Source organism: Erpetoichthys calabaricus, chromosome 3, assembly GCF_900747795.2.
Source record: "Erpetoichthys calabaricus chromosome 3, fErpCal1.3, whole genome shotgun sequence".
Lineage (NCBI taxonomy): Eukaryota > Metazoa > Chordata > Cladistia > Polypteriformes > Polypteridae > Erpetoichthys > Erpetoichthys calabaricus.
Window position 1 is genome coordinate 118,254,204 of NC_041396.2, and position 26,542 is coordinate 118,280,745.

General features: G+C 37.5%; 1 protein-coding gene across 2 annotated transcripts in view; it reads left to right on the top strand.

Moving 5' to 3' along the window:
* Positions 1-530: 530 nt before the first annotated feature.
* The window catches only part of LOC114648332 (inositol-trisphosphate 3-kinase B-like), a 159,393-nt gene continuing 133,381 nt past the window's right edge, over positions 531-26,542 (top strand). Inside the window, exons 1-2 of one of the 2 annotated variants that reach the window (XM_028797310.2) lie at positions 531-775; positions 8,537-9,811. In XM_028797310.2, the coding sequence (XP_028653143.1) occupies positions 8,729-9,811 (1,083 nt within the window). In that variant the 5' untranslated portion in view covers positions 531-775; positions 8,537-8,728. The remainder of the gene's footprint in view (positions 776-8,536; positions 9,812-26,542) is intronic. The other variant, XM_028797312.2, reaches the window with a different exon arrangement.

Genomic DNA, 26,542 nt, shown 5'->3' on the forward strand with positions numbered 1-26,542 from the left:
CAAAAGCCTGCAAACCAGTGAAAGCAATAGCACACATGGGCCAATTTAGATTTGGCAATCAACAGAACTTTATGCCCTGCAAGCCTGCTCTAGATAAGAAGGTTAGAAGTGCGTATATGTTAGGTCCATGTTTTTTCTAGTTTAGGAGGAAATGGAAATTGCCTTGAAGGTGTCCTAGTCATACCAAAAAAATAAACACTTTCAAATATGCCTAATCCATTTCAGGGTTGAGCATAAATCATGCTTACTTTCATACAATTACTCAATTTTAGTAAAAGTTTATAGGAAATTTCATACACTAAACTGTTAAAAGTACGTTAATAATAAATAACGATAATAAATATATACAAGAAAATTGTCATAACTTCTAGATTCCGTTATTTGCATAACAGCAATACACGCGCAGTCATTTATTAAATGTATTATGTCTTCAAGGGGTTCCCTTCTGCCAAGGAATAAAAAAGAAAAGAAAAGAAAAAAGAAACCCTCCTCTTGTTCCGCTCGATTCAGCCCTGCAGATATAGTCTAACTTCCTTCCTGCAGTTATTAAACAAACAAGCAAAAGCTACTAGAAGCGATCTGCTGCGAGGTGAAGCAGTGCTACAGAACTGAGAAGACAGACGGACGGAGGTGCAGAGGGAGAGGCACAAAGCCCGCTGCCCTTTCCGGATTCCAGTCCGTTGCTGAAGCTCAGACTTACAAAGGCTGACTTAAAGAAGAGCGGCGCTTCGTTCGTTTTTGACAGAGCTTGTCTCAAAGATCGGAGGTGACTGAGGTGAGCTTCTTAACTCACTGAGTTGAGCTTCTTTATTCTGAATCACAGACGATCACGCTGTTCTTACAAAGTTTTTGCGGCATACTTTCTAGCCTACAAGCGAAACAGAACAGTAAGAAAGAGCGAGCCGAAAGGATGCTTTACAGTGGAACGAGTACTTTGGGTCTTTTTCTTGATTGTATGTGTGGGTGTGTGTTACTATAAGTGAATCTAGAGTTATTTAACTTGCAGCAACAGGGGCTAAAGGTCCACAGGCGTGTCGAGGCTTGAATGAGAAAAAATGCGATCAATGTGCGTTTCGCTAAAGGTGTTTTTATTATAATCACCTTACGTTTATCTGCCAGCTGCAAAGGTAAATGACCAGATGTTTGCAGTGGCTCATCCAAATCAAACAAGCAGTAATTGAGCGTTTGAAGGCACTCGTAGCTCTCATCAGACACCGTCCGGCGCGACCTGCCAGTTTGTCAAACCATTGAACATTTTTATTACTTTAAAAAAGTACATGTTCTTTAAAGGGTCTGAAGTTAGAATAAAATAAGCAAAAAATTATTATTTAAGTCAGCAGAATCGTGTCTAGCTTTTGTTTGACGACACTGCCTCGTGCTTTTGACAAGCTCATCTAAAACTGACTGCATGCCTAAAGTAATGTCGTAGTAAATTGACATATGTTAAAGTACTGTCTGTATTTGGCACAGTACTCCAGAAGATGGAGGATCAAGCACGTAGTTATAACGATATGCATAAAGGTGAAGAGTAGGCAGAGTAGGTCTCGGCTCCTGAACACCGAATCCGATGCTTAACTTCTGCTGTCTCCTTAGGCCGCGGAGGGAGAACATTTAGTCAAGAGGCCAGGCATGACTTCACCTTGGCATTCTCAGAGGAATGCAGAACCCCTGGGAGATAACGATTTCTTTTAAAGCCATCAACTTTTATTCAGTGATGTAATTTACAGTGGAATTTTTACTTTTAGAAGCATATCGTAATGTTAGGTAATATTACACTGGGACGAAATACAAAATCAGTCAGAATAATATTTTTTTTAATTTTGAAAGCATTGGAGAGATGCTTTAATAAATTGTAATGTAAAGTAGTGAGAGATGTTCAGCAAGAAATGTATAATTGGCCTCAGGCTTGATAAAGCATTCCAAAAAGGGTATTACTGCTCCAAAGAAGAGAAGTGAGATCACCGGTGGAAATATACCAGAATCAGGCTAAAAAGGGTCTCGGCTGTGTTGGAATTGGCATGCAATCTGTCTTTTTTTAACACATCATGCCCTTCATGTAATATATAGGTTGGGAGCATGTGGTAATAGTGCGTTGCTGAACCCACCACACAACAAACCACCTGGATTGGGACCTGAGTGCAGCAGGTGACACCTCAGCACCACACTGGAACAGTGTGAGGTTTTTTTTTTTTACGATAGACACAAATATTTATATACTGCATTGTGAGATACAACAAACCATTAGTGCTACAAAACAGCATACACTCCGTATAAAATTAGCGAATGATCGTCAGCAATATTGAAAATCAATATCAGTTAGTATATTTCATATGCATTTGCATATATGTGTATTATGACTTACCTACTTAACCCTTAGCACCTTTCTATGGTTGGCTCCAGTCATGCACTCAGTTCTGTTCGCATAGGCTCCAGCTTCCCAAGATCCGGATTAAATGTGTTTAGTAAATGCATGAATGGGTGGATGTTACCTTTTCAGAAAGTCTATATACTGTACTTGTTTGACAGTAGCAATATGACAGATGTCAAACAGGTCGCTTTCTCTCTGTTTATTTATGAATGTCAATAAATGTTCTTCCTGTTCATTTTTTTTTGCAAGCAGATGAACAAAATGGATAACACCTACCACCTATAAAGATGAAAGTTAATATAACACAATAATTCAGGCTGTTAATGCATTTGTTGGTATTTGTTAATTTATAACTTATTAGCACTATGGTGAAGGCTGTGAAGATAACACTTTAATACTATGGAAGACCCAGTGGCGAGGCAGGCTGCTCTGTTGTCATACAGCACCTGGTCAGGTCACCATCTATGTGGTGCATGTTGTCTTCACTGTGTTTATTTCAGCAGAGTGTGTATGTGTGAGACTAGCATTCCCATTCAGGATTTCTATCTTATTTCTTGGATCTCTAAGTCCCAGTAGACCTCTACTGGAAAAAAAAATCTGGCCTCCAAATATGTATAGTTTATAAATTGTTAAAATCAGTGGTAATGTTCAATCATTTTGTTGTGTTGAATGTGATGCTGAACTAGACCTTTTAGGTGTTTACCATTATTCACATTATACACTTCTATAAATTATTCTGAAACACATTAATGAAATAAAGGAATTCAGAAGACACAGGTGTATGAGGTTCATGAGAGGGCAAACTAGCAACATTACTTAAAACATGCAAAATAAGCGTTTGTACATATTTCAAGTGCTCCGTCACTCTCTGCACTTTGCACTCCACTTGTGTCAATTATAGCTTTTATGCATAATGTTCTGAATGAGACCGGTGAATTGTTTTTTGTTTGGTGTTACTAAAATCTGTATTTCTGCCAGCAGCAGGACTCAGCATTTGAGGAGTGTGGAAACATGTAAGGGTAAAGAAAGTCAAGGCATCTATAGACCTTCAGGGCATGGTGCTGCCTACACATTCACTGACAATGATAGTGGGACTCTTTGAATAAGTGTCTACAAAAAAGATGAAAATAAATAATAACCCAGTCCATCTCAATATAATAAAAGAATATCCCATTCTTAAACCCACTTAATTTAGTAACTGTTAATTGGTTGTGTTGGTGCTGGACTTAATCCTAGCAGCCCTGGGTGCAAGGCAGAAACTAACTATGGACAGGGACCAGTACATCACAAGGCCCACACATACACAGCGAGGATCAGTTTGGTATTGCCATTTAATCAAACATGCACTTCTTTGAGGATGTTGGAGGAAAACCACAGAAACATAGTAAGAATGTGCAAATACTACTCAGACAATCACTGGGCGTGAGATCTGAACCCAAAGCATTTGATCCATATAGATTAAGTACTAACAAAACATTTCCAAACTGTTTAACATAAAAGGATCCTAGCAATATATGCATATTAGTATTTTAATTGGGCTATGGTTGTTGACAATGGAAGAGAGGAAAACAAAAACTCTAGTCAGCAGCATTAACACAGGAGCGCCACAAGGGACTGTACTTTCTCCGGTCCTGTTCAGCCTATATACATCGGACTTCCAATACAACTCGGAGTCCTGCCATGTGCAAAAGTTCGCTGATGACACTGCTATCGTGGGCTGTATCAGGAATGGGCTGGAGGAGGAGTATAGGGACCTAATCAATGACTTTGTTAAATGGTCCGACTCAAACCACCTACACCTGAACACCAGCAAAACCAAGGAGCTGGTGGTGGATTTTAGGAGGCCCAGACCCCTCATAGACCCAGTGATCATCAAAGGTGACTGTGTGCAGAGGGTGCAGACCTATAAATATCTGGGAGTGCAGCTGGATGATAAATTAGACTGGACTGCCAATACTGATGCGCTGTGCAAGAAAGCACAAAGCCGGTTATACTTCCTTAGAAGGCTGGCTTCCTTCAACATCTGCAATAAGATGCTGCAGATGTTCTATCAAACAGTTGTGGCGAGCGCCCTCTTCTACGCAGTGGTGTGCTGGGGAGGCAGCATTAAGAGGAAAGACGCCTCACGCCTGGACAAACTGGTGAGGAAGGCAGGCTCTATTGTTGGCATGGAGCTGGACAGTTTAACATCTGTGGCAGAGCGAAGGGCGCTCAGCAGGCTCCTATCAATTATGGAGAATCCACTGCATCCACTAAATAATGTCATCTCCAGACAGAAGAGCAGCTTCAGCGACAGACTGCTGTCACTGTCCTGCTCCACTGACAGACTGAGGAGATCGTTCCTCCCCCAAACTATGCGACTCTTTAATTCCACCAGGGGGGGTAAACGTTAACATTTAACATTATACAAAGTTATTGTCTGTTTTTTTTTTTTTTCACCTGTATTATTATCATTCTTTAATTTAATATTATTTATTGTATCAGTATGCTGCTGCTGAAGAATGTGAATTTCCCATTGGGATTAATAAAGTATCTATCTATCTATCTATCTATCTATCTATCTATCTATCTATCTATTCCTAGAGAAAGTAAATCTCTGGAGGAGCCTGTGGTCGGTTATAACACAAAGGTGAAGACAAAGTTAGATGCAGTCACAGTATTGGACATGTAGTCCAACTGGCTGCCCATCCCTTTCTGGGTATTCTACAGTATAAGCTTACACTGTGCAGTCTAATATGATGACGGAAACATTTTATCCTTTGATTCCAAGGCTCCCTGTATCTTCGATGACTTTCCATGGTCAGAAAAAGAAGTAGAACAGTGGCACCAAGCGTCACAGTAGGCCACAGAGAAAAGAAACAGAACAGAGGACAGTTAGTAATGGTTCTTAATTATTGTATTACATTTTTATGTAAATTATGAACAGCGATAGAGCTCTGTTCAGGTTAAGCTAGACTAAAGTAGTAAGACTTCAGACAGGGGTATCTCTTACATATGCAGGCAGATCATTCCACAGATTTGTATCAAGTCCAGCATCAAGTCTAGTCACTTTGATGAGTGAATTGTGCAGATGATAATAACTTTATAACCACCAAATAATTTATTAAGTGTATTTTTAGTACTCAATGTATCATGCATTATATTGTATCTCTGTTTATATTAGTTTTATTGTTTCTGTAATTTCAATTTCTGCAAAGTTAACCCAGTGATAGATTGGTAACAGTAAATTGGCCCTGTGAGAGAGAGTGTTCATGAATGGATACCCATCTATGGTTGATGCCTGACTTATATCCAGTACTGTAAGTACTTTTACCCCTAAAATCTTAAGATGAATTATTGATCGTTAAAATGGGTGGATGCATGGTTTTCTGTATCTAGCATTGTAGTGTGTTATATCATGCACATTATTGTGATAAATCGTACACAAAATTAAAATGTGAGACTTTTATTTAAGACAAAGGCCACACTGCACAGATGATTTTTAATAAGGGGGGGGGGGGGGGGGGGGGGGGGGGGATTGGCTGGCCTGCTTCCTCATGACCACAAAGTCTTCCCGTCACCTCCACTTCCCTTTGTCCAAATAAGGCTATTCATTCTCTGACTAAGGAATCATTGTATTGGCCACCCATTCACTTTTTGTCTTAGTCTGAGATGGTCTGATTATTTATAACTTGCTTTGATGTAATTTTCAGACTATGCCAGGGATCTTTGTAAAAGTCTATAAGCTCTTGGGCAGTTTGATCCCTTATCTCTGTCTGTCTCATTTATAGAGTAAGTGCGTGCTTAGTGATTTTCTAGTATCACACAGACATGTGGCTAAATTTTGTTGTGCTTGCTGCCTTTGATCTAATAGTAAGTCAGCCTGAGTAAAGGCACATGCCTGCTATACAATTCTAATAATAATGATGATAATTATCATGGTAGTTTTAGCATTTCATGAAGGAAAATCACTGTGTACTATGTATCTTGAGCTCATTCAGCAGTATGTGATTAACAACACATGCAGTGCAAGTGGTGCATTGCTAAGTGTGTGTTAGTAGCGTGACTTAGATGTTCAGGTCTGATTACCTTCAGAGAGCCCAGACGAGAATGAGTATGAAACACAAAATATGATATTTTGTATTTTGACTTAAGGAGAAAATGCTAATAAAATAATGCAGACACAAAGATCAAACATATTGATCAGGTCAAACTCCAAATTTTGCAGATTGCTAAATGACAGATTAAAAGTTTTTTTCATGCCACTGGCAATTGGCAAGAAATGTCAGAGGTGCTAAATGATTATGGCACTCTATCATAAATATTGTTATTGCACAAAGTTGTGTGTGTACTGATAGGAGTTCATGAAGTGATTCAACTGTAGTACTAGCAGCATAGGAAAACAAAACTGAAACCAGCTGTATGGTACAGGTACAATCACAACAAACATATTGTGAACCCTTTGGAATTACCTGTATTTCTACATTAACTGTTCATATGAATGGTGTCTGATCTTTAACAAAATCACCATAAACGACATACACAACTAATAATGCACAAACAATTATACTTCTTCTTGCTGATAAACCCCATGTGCTTATGCATTACGGGTTCCAAGCAGATGGAATGAATCAACAGCTATAATACATTACTTGATGCTGGAATGATTTTATACTTTTTCCATGCCTCAGAGAATTGTTTCAATTTGCAGACACCTTTTCTTTTTGGGGCCTTTTCGTCCTTGAAACTGTAGGTCCAACGTCTGTTTGAAAAAGAAATATAATATTAATTATTGTTAATAATCTTTTTTTTTTCTTTGCTACATTGTCCATTTTGCTTGTTGTTTTAATATTATTTGTATGCTTACATTTCCTTGGAAGCATTTTCATTTTCTGTTTGTTTTATCAGCAATTCATGTTAGTTATTGTTTTTATTATTTTTGTACCTTTTTTTTAAGAACAGTGTCTTAAAAATACTGTATGAGGCCTTGCCATTGAAGCCTCCACCATAGTGTTTAATGTTTGTTAATGCATTACACTTTTCTTGCATCATTTAGGGTCCCATTCAGGAAATAGTTATACTCTTAAATTACATTGTAAACCAAACCTCTGTCAAATATTACTCATATTACAAGATAAATGGTAAGGTAAGATCAAACCTCACATGTGATATACTCAGCATGCACAAATTCTGCTTTATTTAATAATAAAAATAATAATAATAATAATAATAATAATTCTTTATATTTATATAGCGCTTTTCTCACTTGAAAGTGATGTTTCACATACTGTAAGCTCATAAATGATTTAAGTAAGAAATTGGGCATTATGCTGGAGTGTCATTCCATCCAGAGACGGTTCCTGCTTTGTGCCTCATGCTGAATGAAAAATTTGACTTTCCATGACCATGGAGGTTTTAATTAAGGACTTACAAAAAATTTGTCAAAACATAAACATTTCCTATAAGCTGCTTGTGCAGACATGGTCAAACAGAAAAAGCTCACTTTGAACAAGAGACATGCTAAAACAAACCTGAGTAATCACTTAAGATAACAGGATTGTGGACCTGAGTTTATATCAAGGAAATGGGAGTGCTGCTGGAGCAAAGAGAATCTGGCTCAATGCAGTGTTACTGATGCAATCAAATCACTGTAAGTTGGTATCAATGGTTTCAAATTCTGGGAATGTTTGCTTCACTGTTTGCCCTACATCCTTTCTCATTGGGAACTTTACACATTAATGGTTACAATTCGTAAGTATGACCTTACTATAAAGTGAACAGTATAGTACCTTTAAGCTGTGATACTACGTTAACTTCCCACATATATTTATGGTTACTTTAGTATCATTCAGTGACTCTTCTTATTTTATGATTGAATATCCAGTCAAATTTCCTGGTTTATACTCATTTGGTAAATCGGATGTCACATTTACATACAGGTTTGCCTCTTGTTCTAGTTTATGCTCTTATCTTTGGCTGCTCCTTGAACAAGGACAAAGTGCTTACAAAAGAAAAAAAATGATTCCCAAATATTTTATCTAAAAAATAACAAACACAGTAAATTTTAAACCATATATCATATTAATGACTTGAATATATGCATAGTCTATATCCAGTCAGTTAGCCGGAGTGAGGTATGGTATTTTGTTGTATAAGCGTGTAATTGTCTGTTTTTTAATATTTTTACAGCTGGCTTAGTATCAACACTTGAATGCTGAGGCATAGCGACTAAGTCTTAAGACAGCTATAGTGGAAGTCTCCTCTACCTACAGAGTATTGTCACTCAACGGTTTGTAGAGCCATGCTGGGAGTTTCAAGAACACAGACCAACAAAGATCAAGACTAAATGGAAACTCTTCAGGATCTTTACAACAAAGTACTATGGCTATTCATGCCTTAAACAACTTAATTATAATGAACACCAACAATCTGAAAAGTGGCAGCACACAACCTCGAACTGGGAGACCAGTCTTACCTGTGCCAGTCAGATTGAGTGGAAGATTGCAAAGCCCTAGTAGCCCTACCTGTTCTATGCAGCGGTCTATGTTTGTGTTTCCAGATGGCACTAATAGCGAGAATAGCAGCTCTCCTGTGAGACAACAAGAGACACTGGCAGTGGAATGTTTGAGCTCCACAAGAAGGTTTAAAAGCCCTGTTAGGACAAAGGTAAGGGAGAACACACAATCTCCCAGTCCTGGACCTTTTGAAGAGCTAAGCTTAAAACTTGGTCTTTCAGATGAGAAACAAATCAAGAGGACTGTGCAGCTTCCACAGATACACAGGGAACTGCAAAATGTGGAGGTTAATAAAAAGGTTGATTTATTTGAGGCCCAGATTTCAAATCTACGTACCCAAGTTCAAAACTCTGAAATAATACGCAGTCCCAGGATTGGACGCAAATCCTCTAATACTCAAAACTCTGAACTATGTCAGCCAGACTCCCCTTTACAATCTAACTATGCTATTCCACCCGAATTACGTAATGGTAAAGAGGTAGAAACTTTCAGTTTTGATGAAAGTAAATTGAACAGTAGGAAAAAGGAAGAAGAAAGACCACAAATCAATATCTTAAAGCATGTGACTAAATCAGATACCTCAAACAGCATACTTTCCTTGGGGGGTTCGTCCAGAACCTACCAGTCATTGGGCGTGCAAGTTCCAGTTGCCAAACAAGACCAGGAAGCTAGTCAGTCATCGCTTACTAGCAGCAAAGAAAATTGTTTGGAACAGGGCAGCATTCCCTTTGTTATCATTACAGATCATGGAGTGGAAGAACCTGGAGATGGAACTGATTTGCCTCCCATTGGACAGATTTTAAGAAAACTCTCCTCTTCTTCGGCTTCTTCAACAGGATTTTCTTCCTCATGGGAAGAATCAGAGGATGATGTTTCAAGTGATCCAGATCGAACTGATTCACCTTCACGTAAATTCCTGGAAACGAATCAGCAAGGATACCACAGAGCAGTAAGTCTGATGACCTTAAAATAAATATAGAAGAATATGAGTAAAAAGTTGAGTAGTACTAGCATTGTATTGATTTTGGTCAAGGAATATTTAATATGTACATACTGTATGTTCATGTCAGATATATTGTATAAGGAAAACTCAAATGTTTAGGCTGTTAAAGCTTCAGCATTCTTTGCATATATATTTAATATATATATATATATATATATATATATATATATATATATATATATATATATATACTATATATATATATATATATATATACAATGGAATCTCGGGTCACAAACGTCTCGGACCATGTACAAATCGGGTTACGAACAAAAAGTTTGCCAAACTTTTGCATCTGTTCACGACCACACACTCGGGTGACGAACAAGCCAGTTTCCCTCTGGTTTGTACGTGCTGATGATTTCCGCACGTGTTCAGTCTCTCCCTGTGCATTCCCTGTGCAGCAAGTGAGCGAGCGGGAGAGAGAGCGCAAGCGAGCGAGAAAAGAGAGAGAGAGAGCGCGAGCGAGAGAGAGAGAGAAAGCAAGCGAGCGAGTGAGAGAGAGAGAGAGCATGAGAGCGCGAGCGTATATATATTTACATAAAATCCTATGGGGGAAATTACTTCGGGTTCCACTGTATGTATGTATATATATATATATATATATATAATATATATATATATATATATATATATATATATATCCATCCATTTTCCAACCCGCTGAATCGAACACAGGGTCACGGGGGTCTGCTGGAGCCAATCCCAGCCAACACAGGGCGCAAGGCAGGAAACAATCCTGGGGCAGGGTGCCGACCCACAGCAGGACACACACAAACACACACAAGCACACACTAGGGCCAATTTAGAATCGCCAATCCACCTAACCTGCATGTCTTTGGACTGTGGGAGGAAACAGGAGGAAACACACGCAGACACGGGGAGAACATGCAAACTCCACGCAGGGAGGATCCGGGCAGCGAACCCGGGTCCCCAGGTCTCCAAACTGCGAGGCAGCAGCGCTACCCACTGCGCCACCGTGCCGCCCCATATATATATCAATTAGATACTATATATATATATGGGCGGCATGGTGGCGCAGTGGGTAGCGCTGCTGCCTCGCAGTTGGGACACCTGGGGACCCGGGTTCGCTTCCCGGGTCCTCCCTGCGTGGAGTTTGCATGTTCTCCCCGTGTCTGCGTGTGTTTCCTCTGGGCACTCCGGTTTCCTCCCACAGTCCAAAGACATGCTGATTAGGTGGATTGGTGGTTCTAAATTGGCCCTAGTGTGTGCTTGGTGTGTGGGTGTGTTTGTGTGTGTCCTGCGGTGGGTTGGCACCCTGCCCGGATTGGTTCCTGCCTTGTGCCCTGTGTTGGCTGGGATTGGCTCCAGCAGACCCCCCGTGACCCTGTGTTCGGATTCAGCGGGTTGGAAAATGGATGGATGGATATAAATATATAATATATATATATATGCTGCTCAAAAAATTAAAGGAACACTTTTTAATCAGAGTATAGCATCAAGTCAATGAAAACTTCTGAGATATTGATTGATCTGGTCAGTTAAGTAGCAGAGGGGGTTGTTAATCAGTTTCAGCTGCTTTGGTGTTAATGAAATTAACAACAGGTGCACTAGAGGGGCAACAATGAGACAACCCCCAAAGAGGAGTGATTTAACAGTTGGAGGCCACTGACATTTTTCCCTCCTCATCTTTTCTGACTGTTTTTTTTCACTAGTTTTGCCTTTGGCTACGGTCAGTGTCACTACTGGTAGCATGAGGCGATACCTGGACCCTACAGAGGTTGCACAGGTAGTCCAACTTCTCCAGGATGGCACATCAATATGTGCCATTGCCAGAAGGTTTGCTGTGTCTCCCAGCACAGTCTCAAATACATGGAAGAGATTCCAGGAGACAGGCAGAGGTTGCACAGGTAGTCCAATTTCTCCAGGATGGCACATCAATATGTGCCATTGCCAGAAGGTTTGCTGTGTCTCCCAGCACAGTCTCAAATACATGGAAGAGATTCCAGGAGACAGGCAGAGGTTGCACAGGTAGTCCAACTTCTCCAGGATGGCATATCAATATGTGCCATTGCCAGAAGGTTTGCTGTGTCTCCCAGCACAGTCTCAAATACATGGAAGAGATTCCAGGAGACAGGCAGTTACTCTAGGAGAGCTGGACAGGACCGTAGAAGGTACTTAACCCATCAGCAGGACTAGTATCTGCTCCTTTGGGCAAGGAGGAACAGGATGAGAACTGCCAAAATGATCTCCAGCAGGCCACTGGTGTGAATGTCTCTGACCAAACAATCAGAAACAGACTTCATGAGGGTGGCCTGAGTACCTGACGTCCTCTGTGCTCACTGCCCGGCACCATGGAGCTCGATTGGCATTTGCTATAGAATACCAGAATTGGCAGGTCCACCACTAGCGCCATGTACTTTTCACAGATGAGAGCAGGTTCACCCTGAGCACATGTGACAAATGTGAAAGGGTCTGGAGAAACTGTGGAGAACGTTATGCTGCCTGTAACATCGTTCAGCATGACTGGTTTGGTGGTGGGTCAGTGATGGTCTGAGGAGGCATATTCATGGAGGGACGCACAGACCTCTACAGGCTGGACAACGACACCTTGATTGGCATTAGGTATGACAGGATGAAATCCTTGGATGCATTGTCTGACCCTATGCTGGTGCAGTGGGTCCTGGGTTCCTCCTGGTGCACAACAATGCCCGGCCTCATGTGGCAAGAGTATACAGGCAGGTCCTGGAGGATGAAGGAATTGATACCATTGACTGGACCCCATGCTTGCCTGACCTAAATCCAATATAACACCTCGGGGACATTATGTTTTGGTCCATCCAACGCCACCACGTTGCACCTCAGACTGTCCAGGAGCTCAATGATAGTATAGTAGTATAGATATCCAGCAGTATAGATATCCAGCATGATTTTTTCCCATTGAAATCTGATGTGTTTTCAAAGTGTTCCTTTATATATACAGTATATATATATATATATATATATATATATATATATATATATATATATATATATATATATATATATATATATATATATATACAGTATATATATATATATATACAGTATATATATATATATATATATATATATATATATATATATATAAACAGTATATATACAGAAGGGATTCAACAAGGTACTGGAAAATGTTTTGGTACATGTTGACTAGATAGCATCAGATACTAACTGCATATTTTGACCGCACATTTATGTTGTAGACCCCTTTTCCACCTTATTCCAATGTTGTTATATTATCTGGGAATTGTTTAGATCATTGGAATTGAGGTCATTGTCATGTTCGTGGAAACAGCTTGAGATGACTCATGCTTTTGACATGAACCTTTATTCTTTTGGAAGTATCTAATTGATAAAAGGTAAACTGGTGCAGTACAGTAACAGATATACAATAACAGATATGGCCAGTAGCAATACTTAGATACAACTTGGTATTCAAATGTCCTTCAGTTGGTAGTAAGAGGACTAAGGTATGCCAAGAAAACATTTCCCATAACATTAAACTTGCATCACGAGCCTGTACAGTTAACTTGAGGCGTGATGGATTTGTGTTGTTCATGCCAAATTCTGACCCTAACATGTGCATGTTGCAGTAGATATCAAGATTTGTCTCCAGGTAACATTTTTCCACTCCTTCATCCAATTTTGTTGATCATTTGCCTGCTATAGAATCATCTTCCTTTTCTAGCCGGCAGTAGTATGTTTTGGCCTTGTTTTCCATTGCTTTGAAGGCTGACATGTTGTGCATTCAAATATGCACTTCTGCACATTATTGCTTTAAAGAGCTGTTATTTTTGTTAACAAGGTGTTTGTGCCTATAGTGCTTTCACATTTTTTGTTTATTGCCCTAATCTCTGCCAAATCTTGAGACTATAGTACTTAAAATCCACAATGTGTAGCTATTTCTGGATGCCGGAACCACTACATGTGGTACCAATAATCATAACATGGTCAAAGTTACTTAGATAACACATTTTGCCCATTTTGATGTTTACTCAAACAACAACTAAACCTCTTGACCGTGACTACTTGCTATTTATATTGAGTTACAGCCACATGAAAGGTTATTTGTGTTAAAAAGCAGGTGTACTTAATAAAGAAGCCACTGACTGTATACTGAAATCCAAACGAGAAAACTTGGCCAAAGCACTCAACTTCAGACTTTATCTTTAATCTCTTTGTTTTTTATTTATTAACTTATTCTTACCTCTTGCCTAACATACCCCAGAATTACTGATAAACTAGTTTACTTTGCAGTGCACACATTTTGCAATTTTCTGAAATTTTGTGGCTCTTTGTCCAAAAGTGTTTCTAATTTGTTATTTTATCCAGTATTTCAGCTAATGTTAATTTTCTCTGTAACTAGAGCATGTGTTCCAGTACTTAACATTGAATCCACAACCTCATGTTCAAGATCATTTCAAAGGATAGCTCAGTAGGCTTGATGCTTGTTTTTGCAAACAGCCCAAGCAATTTGGATTACGGTCGAGGGTAGTGTGGAGGTGGGACTGTACCACATGTAATAGAATCTATTACAGTATGTAACATACATATAATACATAGCATTGAAGTACTATACATCAAAGTCATTTGGCAGACACCCTTTAGTGACTGATGTTCAGAATTAAAACATAAGTTGGTGTCACTTACTTGAAAATTTTGTAGACACCACCAATAGTGCAAATAAATGTGTTTTACTTAAAGTAGAACACTGTATTTGTTAAATATGACTGTTTGCGTGGTTGCAACACAATGGAGGAGATTGGAGTGAAATCCTGTTTTGAAATTGCCGTAGCTGAAGCATGCCAGATAGTCATGAATGAAGATGACTTATGCATCTACAGTTAATTCAATGTTACAAAATTATTCATGTGTAGACAGTCACTGGCTTACAGTGTATCACTTTAAAAGTTACATTTTTATTTTATCTTGAATAATGTTATATCAATGTTATCTTCTATTTACAGTGCTGAATTTGTCACAGAATAATGGAAGCTATGGCTAAATTAAATTTACATTTATATTACACAAATGCATCATTCCAGCAATGTGTATCTTTCAATATGTCATTGCAGTATACATTTCAAACATCCAAACCTTTTTTTTTATTTATGCATTGTTTAAAATTTTTTGCAGCCATTTGCTCTTATTGTGTAAATGTGACTCTTAAGGAATGACAATGGTCATCTGCAAATGGTGGCGGGTTTAGTCTTGGGTAGACTTCTAATGATCACCTTGTGTGGGTAAACTGAAACTGACACAGGAGGCAACAGGTAAGGCACAGAGACTGAGTAAGTGAAAAAATGATTCTAAGGAAAGAAAAGGTGCACGTTCAGTTACAAAAAGTTTCCCCTGTGATTTTGAAATGTGCTTGAAATCATTGAGCTCATTTATGGAATCTTTCATTGCAGCATATAACTGACCCTCAATAGATAAATAAAAATAGGACTTTTCATGTCGTAAATCTTGCTCCGCCTTTCTTTTCAATATACGGTAAATTATTCATTGTCCAAGCAAACTGGAAACTCTAATTTGGTGCAGTATGTGTGAGCGTGTTCTATAATGGATTGGTATCCTGCAACCATAATATTACAGGAAATATAGTAAAGAACTACATTGCTGCAGACATGAGGGAGGTAACAATAAAATGAGAAGATGGGTGCATGAGAGGATTATTAGGATCATGTAAGCATTCAACAAAGCAAAAAGAGTTATTTCACTGTTCCAAACATCAGTTTAATGTGTGTTTAATAATAATACACTCTCCATCACCCTTTATGGGTACAGTGACAGTTTTATTCATCATTTCAATTTCTTAACCCACTTTTCCCACTCTAGGGACAAGGGGTGCCAAAGAATAACCAGGAAACCCAGACACAAACAGAAACTAACCCAGGATGTGGTGCACATTCACACACACACTGTCACTCACTCATTCCAAGCAATTTCTAGAGTTACCAGGTAATTTATTACTACAGTGCTTTTCTAAGGATTACAAAGATCTTGTGTGAAGGAATACATTCAAATTATTGCCAAGAAAAATGTACTATAGCTTAGCTGCCTTGAAAGTTATTGTTATTTTTAAGATGATTGAGGAAAAATATTGATATAGATGCAGCAAACTTAGTGTATACACCATAATAGAGGATAAACTCAAGTTGAAATTCAAATTCATGTTTATTGTCATGTGTACATGCTAGTATAATTGAGATCTTATCTGCATACAGTATCTCTCTTTATAACATAATAGCATTCTCAGATCTGCTTAAACCAATTCGGGGTCATGGGGGACTAGAGTCTATCCTGGCAGTAAAGGATTCCAGGCTATGGTATGGCCCACTCACATGCACATGCCTACACAAGGCCTGCTGGTGTACATCAATGGGAATGTTTCCAGAAAACTGGACTAACCAAAGGAAACACCCAACTCGACACTGGAAGATGTGTGAACTCCAAATAGTCCATGACCAGATGAAGGATATGCTGTAACCTGTGGATCCTGGAACCATGAAGCTGCAGCACAAACCACTGCACATCCAAGCATGAAATCAACCTAAACACTTTAAAATGTATATGCCAGAAAACTGCTTTCATAGAGTTAAAACAAATCGTATTTGAGTTTGTCATTTCATAGGTGAAAAGTGAGGAAAAATATGTACATATAACGATAATGAACCCATAAACCTATAAGTGGGTGTTATATATAGGCAAACATCTAATTACTACAACATTCTTTTCATTAAAAATGTTACTGTGTTTCACAATATTGTGTATGAACAATTTATCATTTAAAAAGGAAGTCTTGTAAGTCCTGTGGTTGGAAAAATACTGTGTTTGGAACCAAGGAGGAAAAAGCTGTCCGCCCCAGCCATGTCCAAATTACTTGTTGAGCCAGCCAATACATGCAGGGAATTGTTTGGTAATTTTGTTTATGACTTTGTGTGCTCTTCCTTTGCAACTCCTCCCATATTAAAATAAAATAAAACCTTTGCCTTTTACAACTCTAATCACTTCCTTGTTTTGTGGCTAGCCACTACACACTGTAAAAGGTGGAAAATGACAAACCACTTTATTTAGGGATGTTTTGAATATGAACTGCCCTTTTATTTAGCTTGTTCTTTCCACTCATTTCCCAATTTGATATATTTGAATATATTTAAATAGATTTTAATGTGTTTTCAAGACCATTGGAACATTGTTCACTTCATTTGATTTCTCTTTCCAGATAGAACACTGGGTTAATAGATTGTGACTTTATCAAAAGAGGTGACTCCACACTGCATCACTACATGGATATTCTTGACTTCATTATTTTGCATTTGTGGAAGTGAGCCTGAAGACTGTACAACTGGAGCTCCTTCTAACTGTTCTAGAGCTCTGTTCTATGTATTATTTTATTTCTGCTACAAAATGCAAGAGAAATTAATTGGGTCAGTTAGACCTGCAGGGGTTGTGTGCATTTGCTGTGAAGCTTTAGTAGAGTTGGTTAAATAGGTAAAATATCAATTGTTTCACTATGTAATATCTGTGACTCAAAGATAGCCTTTTGTAAAGGGAGCAGTGACGTCACATATTTCAATATTCCTGATGTGCCAAATGGTTTTATTAGCTGAACAGACTTGTCTTTTACTTTTCAAAAGCTGGAAATCTCAGGGTCATTGGCTTCAGTCCAGGAAAAGGCTACAATGTGCACACTGTATTCTGTAGTGCTTTTCATATGTTTAACATATTTACTTGAAACAGAAGTGACATTTTTCATGTGGATTACGATAATCACATCATCAGTCTATTCCAACAGGAGTATGCATGATATTGAAGTTCTAGAGTAATGAAAGCCTTACATTCAGCCAAAACAGATTCTGTCGCCTCACCAACCATGTACATGATAAGCAAAAAATAGAAGCTGAATTCATATTTATTCAGAATTCTAAAGTACTTCACCTGAATAAATATAAAATGTTTTAAAATTATTGTCAGCACAATTGCAAATTTCTTAGCAATGCTTTGCATTTGGGTGCACTTTGGTTGGTATATGTAGGAAGTTTGTATTTTTTCTGTTTCTGTTTGTATATTCTCTATTTCCATCCATCCATTTTCCAACCCGCTGAATCCAAACACAGGGTCACGGGGGTCTGCTGGAGCCAATCCCAGCCAACACAGGGCACAAGGCAGGAAACAATCCTGGGCAGGGTGCCAACCCACCGCAGGACACACACAAACACACCCACACACCAAGCACACACTAGGGCCAATTTAGAATCGCCAATCCACCTAACCAGCATGTCTTTGGACTGTGGGAGGAAACCGGAGTGCCCGGAGGAAACCCACGCAGACACGGGGAGAACATGCAAACTCCACGCAGGGAGGACCCAGGAAGCGAACCCGGGTCCCCAGGTCTCCCAACTGCGAGGCAGCAGTGCTACCCACTGTGCCACCGTGCCGCTCATATTCTCTATTTCTCTGTGTTAACTCTGATTTTCATCCTTAGCTTAAAGATGTACATGTTAGATTGTTTAGCAATTCTATGTTGGTCTCATGTGAGTGCGGGTATTTGTATATGTGTGAACACTACAATGGACTGGCACTTCAGGGTTATGATGATTCATGCACATCCTAATGTACAGTATCTAATGTACTTCATAAATACCAGTATGCTGCATACTATCTTTACATAGACAGACTCATTTTCATTTAAATTCATGTGATTTTCTGTCTCATTAGATAAGCAAATGTGGATTAGCCAAATGCTAATCTTATACCAGCATAAACTAGGAATAAGGTACAGATAAGAGATCTGATTCATCCTTAGGAGTGTTCAGTCCCTTTGATCAGATGGTAGTTTAGTAGTGTGCATTTTTGTCACCTTAATAACCCATTGGGCAAGGCTTATTATTCCATATTGAATCCAGAATTCCATTCTTCCTTATTGCAAACTTTTATGTCACACAAATGGCCTTTTAAGGGCTCTGTTTGAGTGCTTGGGCATGTTTTTGTTTTTGAGTATTTTTTTTAATTCACTTTTTGCCCTTTGCAGTAGTGGCAGCACAGTGGCGCAGTTGTTATCTTTCATGTATAGTTCTGGATTTGAATCCAGTCCCCTGTCGATGTCTGTTTGGAGTGTGCACATTCTCCACATGTCTGTGTGGCTGTATTTGTGGTTAATTAGATTTTCCACTCACACCCCCAAATGTTAAGTCTATTGGTGACTTTATATTATCCCTATGTGAGGATGTGTGAATGGACCTTCTGATGGACTGGTGGTCATCCAAGACTGGTTCCAGGCATTTTGCCAAGCATTGCCAGAATAGACTCTGTTGCCTGGTGTGTTTGAATGAATGACAATGTTATGGTATATAAAGCAATAAATTGTTTGATTTATTTTAGCTAGTAATATTAAAATGAATTTTAAAAAATCCAATATTTCATTCTTAGATCCTACTATCTATTGATAGTGTAAGGATATGTGCATATGTGACTTTGTCTTGCAATGAATAAGCATAAGCATCCCTTGTTTTAGTGGTTCAGATTTGTGCCCATTCCTACCAAGATATGTTTCAGATTCACACAGTACTGCCATTTAAAAAGCAGATCTTATAAATGTTTGGATGGATGTCTTAGTGCGATGAATTCATCAATAGATATTACCATTTCCTAAATATGAAAAAAATAATTACGTATATCATACTTTGTTAACAGAAGGATGTTAGGAAAAAGAAGGATCTCCCATTATTTGTGTTTAGGTTTGTTCCCTAAACGTCATGAATCAGATATCAGTAAATCAGGTAAAACATTTGCCATAAAGAAACGCACAAGCTGCTCCAAGAATTTCTTTCTCCCAAGGGCCTTATGACTTTTCAATGTAAAACGTAGCAAAAGTAGCAAATAATGAGGTATAGACAGTAGTATGAATATGCCTAGGTGGAATCTTTGATGATTGTTAAAAGTTGTTATTAAAGGATTGTTTTTAAATGTTATGAAAATTTCTGTCTTTTTTAAAATGTTAATCTGTTGTCTTTATGTGCTTTATGTTCTTTTCTATATGGTGGCGACTGACATTTCATATATTCTTGGGTAAACATGACTAAATAAAAAAATAAGCTTAACTTTTAAAAGTTAAATTTAAATACTATTTCAAAAATCAATTGAAGTGAACAATGTTCCAATGATTTTGAAAAAGACATTAAAATCTTAAATATATTCAGATTTATCAAATAAGGTAATTTTTTATAGGCAACTGAATCACCTTGTTGATATGATTCAATTAGTAGAGTGTGGTTTAATTGATATCTAAATCATACACCTTTTCTAACACAAAAGAAGGACTGTTGTAAAAATAAGGATTATTCCGTCCTATATATTTGCCTTGGTGAGATGAACAATGCACAATTGACCATTTTCAGTATATGCATGGCAGATTTACAAAACAGCTTTTTGAAGGCCTTATAATTTATAGTGTTGGAATTCTATTTGATTTGAACTTTTTCTGTTGTTCTTCTTAACTTGTGCATTTTTTGTTAATTCTATGTACACATTTTGAGCTATATCATTTCACTTCCTTGCTAATTTGAGAGAGGTTTGAGCTGTAGAAATTGTGTAAAAAAGCTGTTTGGTTGGTTAAAACAGCTTGCTTTATGTGAGCTTTCATTGCTGTCATTTTATTATCTAATCTCTGTTGGATGTCTGTCAAATGCATTGCGTTTTTATTACTTTTTCATTTACAGGATACTGCAGTACCAAATGATGCGTGTTTGTTCTTAAAACATTGAATTGCCTATCCTGGTTTGCACAACAAAATATAAGTGAAAATATAAACCTATTTGAACCTATATGTAGGCCGATCAGACCATTGATGTGCTTTTCCTTCTCGTAGGTCAGTTCTCCGCTTCTACACTGTTAAAAGGTGTAAATTTGTTATAGCGGCATCATTTCACCAGATTTAGCTAGCTATGTGGACTTTGCAGGCCTGCAAGCCCTCGGATATGCTGTTGCTCTAAATACAGTACCCGGCTGTCATCTTAAGCAGTTAAACAAGCCACTTAAAGGCACTTCTTTAATTTAAATGTAAACACTATCCAGGGAACCATGCCAATACACTTACTTTTAAGATCTCCTTTTCTGTGTCCTCTGTGTGTTATCCAGCCAAGTGCGGTGGTATAATGCTATGGTTTCTATTCTGTAGTTTTATTATGGCTTTTTGACTAAAAACTTTATGAATAGAATGCTTTGCTGCATATCATTTTCAGAGCTCAATTGCACAGCCAAGCTAAAAAGGAGCTGGGTGCAATCCAGCAGCAGACATGTGCTAATAAAGTATTTGTTTAGTTTTAATCCGGTTAAATTTGGTGTTGCAGCTGCAACTTATCACCCCTGGGCTCAGATTCGGGATGGAAAAAGGGGGTTGGATATCATTTACTTCACAAAGGACTAAACATATTTTCTTAATTTAGAAGTATCACTGACACATTTTATGTATTCCTTGTGAAAACAGGGAATAATACTCAGTTCAACATGCTCAGTGATACCGATCAATCCAGAAATGCACAGGCACATGCAAATCCCATATGGCACTGTGAGGAAAAACTCTGTGCTCAAACTCTGCCCGTTTCTTGAAACATCTGTACAAACTGTATCCTGATTAAAACTAAATGTATACCTGTAACTTTTGTTGAATTCTTAACACTTGATTGCAAGCAAAGTATCTTAATCTGTTCCTCAACAGCTGTCACTATAAGAGTGATGCACGTACATGCACAGCGACACCAGTTTTTTTTTCTAGTTTTAACTAACTGCTTCAGCCAGGAAAAGGCATTGATTGCTTGAAAAATGCTCCCAAAAACGCTCTTTTTTTTCTTAGCAGTGCTTTATGAGCATTACCATCAATTTCAATGGCACAGGCGTTTGCCCTAAAAATGCTTAAAAACTGCTGCATGCAGGTGTTTTTCTGAACTACGTTCTGCTGAAATGAGTAGATGTGAACAGTGTAATTGAAAACAATGGTAATTAACTTTTCAAGCAGTTTTAGTAGCATTTTGTTCTAGAGCTAAAATGCTAGAAAAATACATACTGTAGATATGAATGGACCCAAAAGGTCTAGATGTGAATGGACCCTTATAGTTGTCAAACTGTATATCGTTCATCTTGTACCTGTCAACTTAATACATACAATTTTACTATTTGTAACAGAACTCAATTTTCTCATGATGATGTGACAGTTCAAGTCTTCCAGTATAATCAAAATATGCAATATTCAAATAGGTAGTATGCTGTTTTGGTAATTTTGTTACTTTAACTTGCAATATTGTTTAAGCAAAAGGTTAATTTCAAAAATAGTAAGATTACCATACACATTAACGCTTATTTTATATGTATTTTTTATATTTGTTAATGCTTACTATATGAACGTGTATTTTTTCTGGCAGTTATTACTTTGGCCATTGTTTCAAATAATGTTAAAAGTCAGTACTTGAACTGTATTAATACCAGTAATAACAGAAATGAGTTGAGATGAAAATTTCTCCATTTATAGTGTGCATTTCTACAAGAATGTTATTTATGTAAAATACTGAACATCTGTTATAGCAACATCTTGGATAATTCAATTAATAAGCAACATGCAAAACCTAGGGAGCTCCCTCTGAGCCTAAACTGGGTGGATGTAATTTAACAGCACATGTAGGAATAAACATATTTTGGCAATTGAGAATGCTTAATAAAGCATTTCCAATATTCAGTTGTAAAATAGCCAATCTGCCACACTCAGTTGATGAATACATGGGGAAAATATGAAAAATCCTTACAAATACTGACAAATCTAGCAATCAGACCTGAATTAATGGCACTGTGTGATATTAACTTGATCTGAAACACCACACTTCCCACATTAAAACATAGTACTAATAACCTGATTAAAGCTATTTATTATTTATGTATTAAAACTAAATATATACGTGTAACATTGGCTCAGCTAATAGCACTGAATGCATGCTGCTTAATCTTTTACTGCAATGATATTGCTGAGCAAGAGATCATTAGTCTGTGAGCTGAAGAAAAAGTGCATCTTGGGTATCCAGCAAAACAACGACAGAAAACATACAAACAAGCGTATATATACAGTACGATGGATTGAAGGAAGGGAAATTTTGACCAAAATTCCATTGAGATATGATAGTTAGACCTGAAACAAGCAGTTTATTGTGAAAAATATCACCTAGTGGACACACAACTTCAATGGAAAGATAATGAGTGAGACAAAGTTCTTTAACCATGTTGTGAAAAACTCATCAGTAACTACAGGAAATGTATACTTTTGAATATTGCTGCTAAAGGTGGCATAACAAGTAAGTCAAAGTCCAAGTGGGAGAAGGGCATTTAAAAAAAAATTAAAAATTGTGTTAGCTATCAAATCAAACAATACTTGATAAGCAGGACCACTTTTATGTAATATTAAGTCTTGGTTGAAGGTCTGGTAACACTCTGTTGCAGAAATCAGATGGCACAAAGGCACTGCAGGTTAATATAGAGCACTTTTTACCATAATGAAAGCATTTCGATAAGTAAAAAACAGTATTTGTTTTTGTAAATTGTGAAAAATCAAACACATTTTTTTGGTTCTACGTAACTGTAAAAATTTGTTGTCATTTTGTCCCTTTAAAATATTTATCTACATTAGTTTATTCTGCCTAGTAAAAGCAAACAGGAGAAGCAGATTTTTATGGTTGACATAAAGGTTCAACTCGCAGACTTCTCACTGTCCATGTAGCTTCTTTTTATATTTGTGTAGGTTTCCTCTGTGCCTCCCATGTTTGAAAGAAATTAACTTAAAAAAAGTTAGGTTGATTCCATCACTCCATTTATTTCAAATCCACTTAATCTAGTTAACATCACAGGAGATGAAGTTAATGGACCTGATTTGAGTGAGTGTAGGCATAGGGGGCATGTCCCATTGGGGGTGGTTCTTACTTTGTGCCAGTTATAGACTCCCACATTGTCTTGGAACACAACATTCAAAAATTAATGAAATAATGTATTGAATTAAGTACTTATTTAATTAATCTGTGGAGACCTGTAACAATATATTTTTCTTTAAGTAGCTGTGACACATTGTGAAAGATCTTAAATAGATTTCATGTTGATCTTATGAGAATGTATTGATGGAGAGTTTTAAGACAGCAGCCAAGCCTCATATTTTCCATACAATAAACTTTAAAATGTTTTTAAATTAAATACTTAAACTTGATTTCAATTTATGGTGTGGTTTAACCCCAGATTATATTGCCTTCTTGATAAGGGAATTCAAATAAAACAGTTACATATAAAATGCGATTTAAATGAGCTTCTCAGCTAGAGCAATTTTCATTAACATTTTTTTCCGTTTGTATGATTTTTTTTATTTAACACACTGGATACTGCCATTTCCAAACTAGTTTAAACTGTCTTCTTATACAGATAGTAAATCACTTTTTTTCTTGGTGGTGAACAAATTGTGAGATGATAATAGGTAAATTTCTCCTGTACTACAAGTACCTTGCCTCTGTACAATAGCAATGTTTATTTGCACATCCTGGAATTAGTTCAACAACAAGAAGTAGAAAAACTCCCCTTCATTAAATATTTATCTATTTATAAAGGAGTCTCCTTCTGTAATGACTTTTAAAAATGTAGTAGGTGTAGAGGTGCCATACAGGGTTTCCTAAAAATCCTACTGCCAACTAAAACTTATTAGAGCTGCTACCCTTCTGCACAATACAGTTCCAGAAACTGGGTATCTTTGTCCCTTGACTTGATGTTTGTGGTATGCAGTATCATTTGATGGTGACAAGCCTCTGACCATTTCATCCAGTGGGAGCAAGCTGCAGGGCAGCATGATCCTTCTTGACTTCATTAAACTGGAGGTCCAGGTGCTAAGAAAAGGAAAAAATGATGATCTTTGGAAAACTCCTTCTGCAAAGCCAAACAAATGAGGAGTCAAGAAATGCAAAAACGTAATTTCCAAATATATACATTTTTTAAATTAGGAAGAAAAACTTCAGAAGAAGTTCAACCTGGCATTTACAGTACAGAAGATTTTATTTACCTCCACTTGCCTGCTATATACCTCTATATATCCTGTGTTAGGATGTCTGGGGCTTCCTAATAAATTCTTTGGACCCCTGAAGTCTTGAAAACTAAATTGTTAAAGGTGCCTAAAAAATTAAAAACTGTTTATAGTTTTATAAATTACTCACCATCCATTACTGAGTACCAATAAATGCTCATTCACTTAAACCCTTTGTTTGTATGCAGGACTTAAAGCAGAAGAAATTTGATAAAAGAGAAACCAAGTCTGCACAGTGTCACGTTGGTTTTGAGTCAAATAAAACTTCTGAGAGATATTTTTTTATTTATATTATTCATTCTTACAGCTGAGTTGTGACACACATTACCCAATACTGTGTGTTTATTTACTACATGACAGCATCACTACCTATTGTCTTTGTAATTGCCACTACCCACAAGTTACATTATTTTAGGTATGTTTGCACAGATGTAGGTTTGGAGTAATAACAAAAGACTAATCATTACTGTCTTAAGCTGGCAATAAAGCTTGCATTTTAATTGGGTTGCCTGGTTCAACAAGTCCTATAGTAATGGAAGCCTTGCCTGTTGGTGGTGGACTAACTACTTGCCTTATATTATACCAGACATGGTGGTATTTTGTGTTTTTTCCTTTACCCATTCAAAGCATACAGAAGCTCATTCATTCAGTATGAAATTTGCATTTTCTATCTGTATTTAGGCAGATATCTTTTTTAGCTCAGGATAGCTTCAAATTACCACTGTCTGTGCGTGTGTGTAGGTGCACACTGTTAAAAATCAATATTGTTTTCAAATTATGTTCCCTGCTTTTCTCCCATTGTTGGGTTCAGCTTCAGCTTGGGGTCTAGAATAGATTAAAATATATGAAGATGAATGGATGCAGGCTTTTTTAACAGAAATGATAACTGAATTACACAAGACTGTGTTGTGCTAGTTAAAAACTCTGTAGACTGACTCCCTTTATTTTGTGATAATGGACTGATGATGTTGCGGGAAACTTCACCCTTTGGTTCTAAGTATATAGATTGAAATTCAAGTGTGTGGAGCTTTGAATGGTAACATTTTCAAAAGGAAATATCAACTTTGTTTTTGAATATGTAAAAGTGTTGCCTTCCTCATGACACTTTCAAGATGCACATACCCTCTAAATGTTCTTCTAAAAAGTGAAACTACACTACGTACTTCTTGTTTTCTGAAAGTATTTTACCTTTTTTACCATTTGATTTTGTGCATCCAGCCTCCATCCATAACTGCTGTGATTGCCATCTGCAAATTGTGCGTCTGGAAACAAACCATGCATCATGGTTCCTCCAACTATCACTTTTCTGAGGCAAATGGGTGGAGTTTTAGCAACATTTCCTCCTTTGGTTAGATGTGGTTTTCTGCAGCAATTACATTGTTTAATAAGCCTTTCACACTTGGGGTGTCCCAAATGATATTTTTGTTACAAACTTGGTGTAGTTGTATTTGGCACTGATACTGCACACCATCTTGCATAAGTAACTGCACAGGGAGTGCAAATGTGAAGAAAGCAAAAGAGGAAAAAAGATCTGCAAGGTGCACAATTACTTAGTTTGTGAGGAAATATTCAGCAGAGTACAG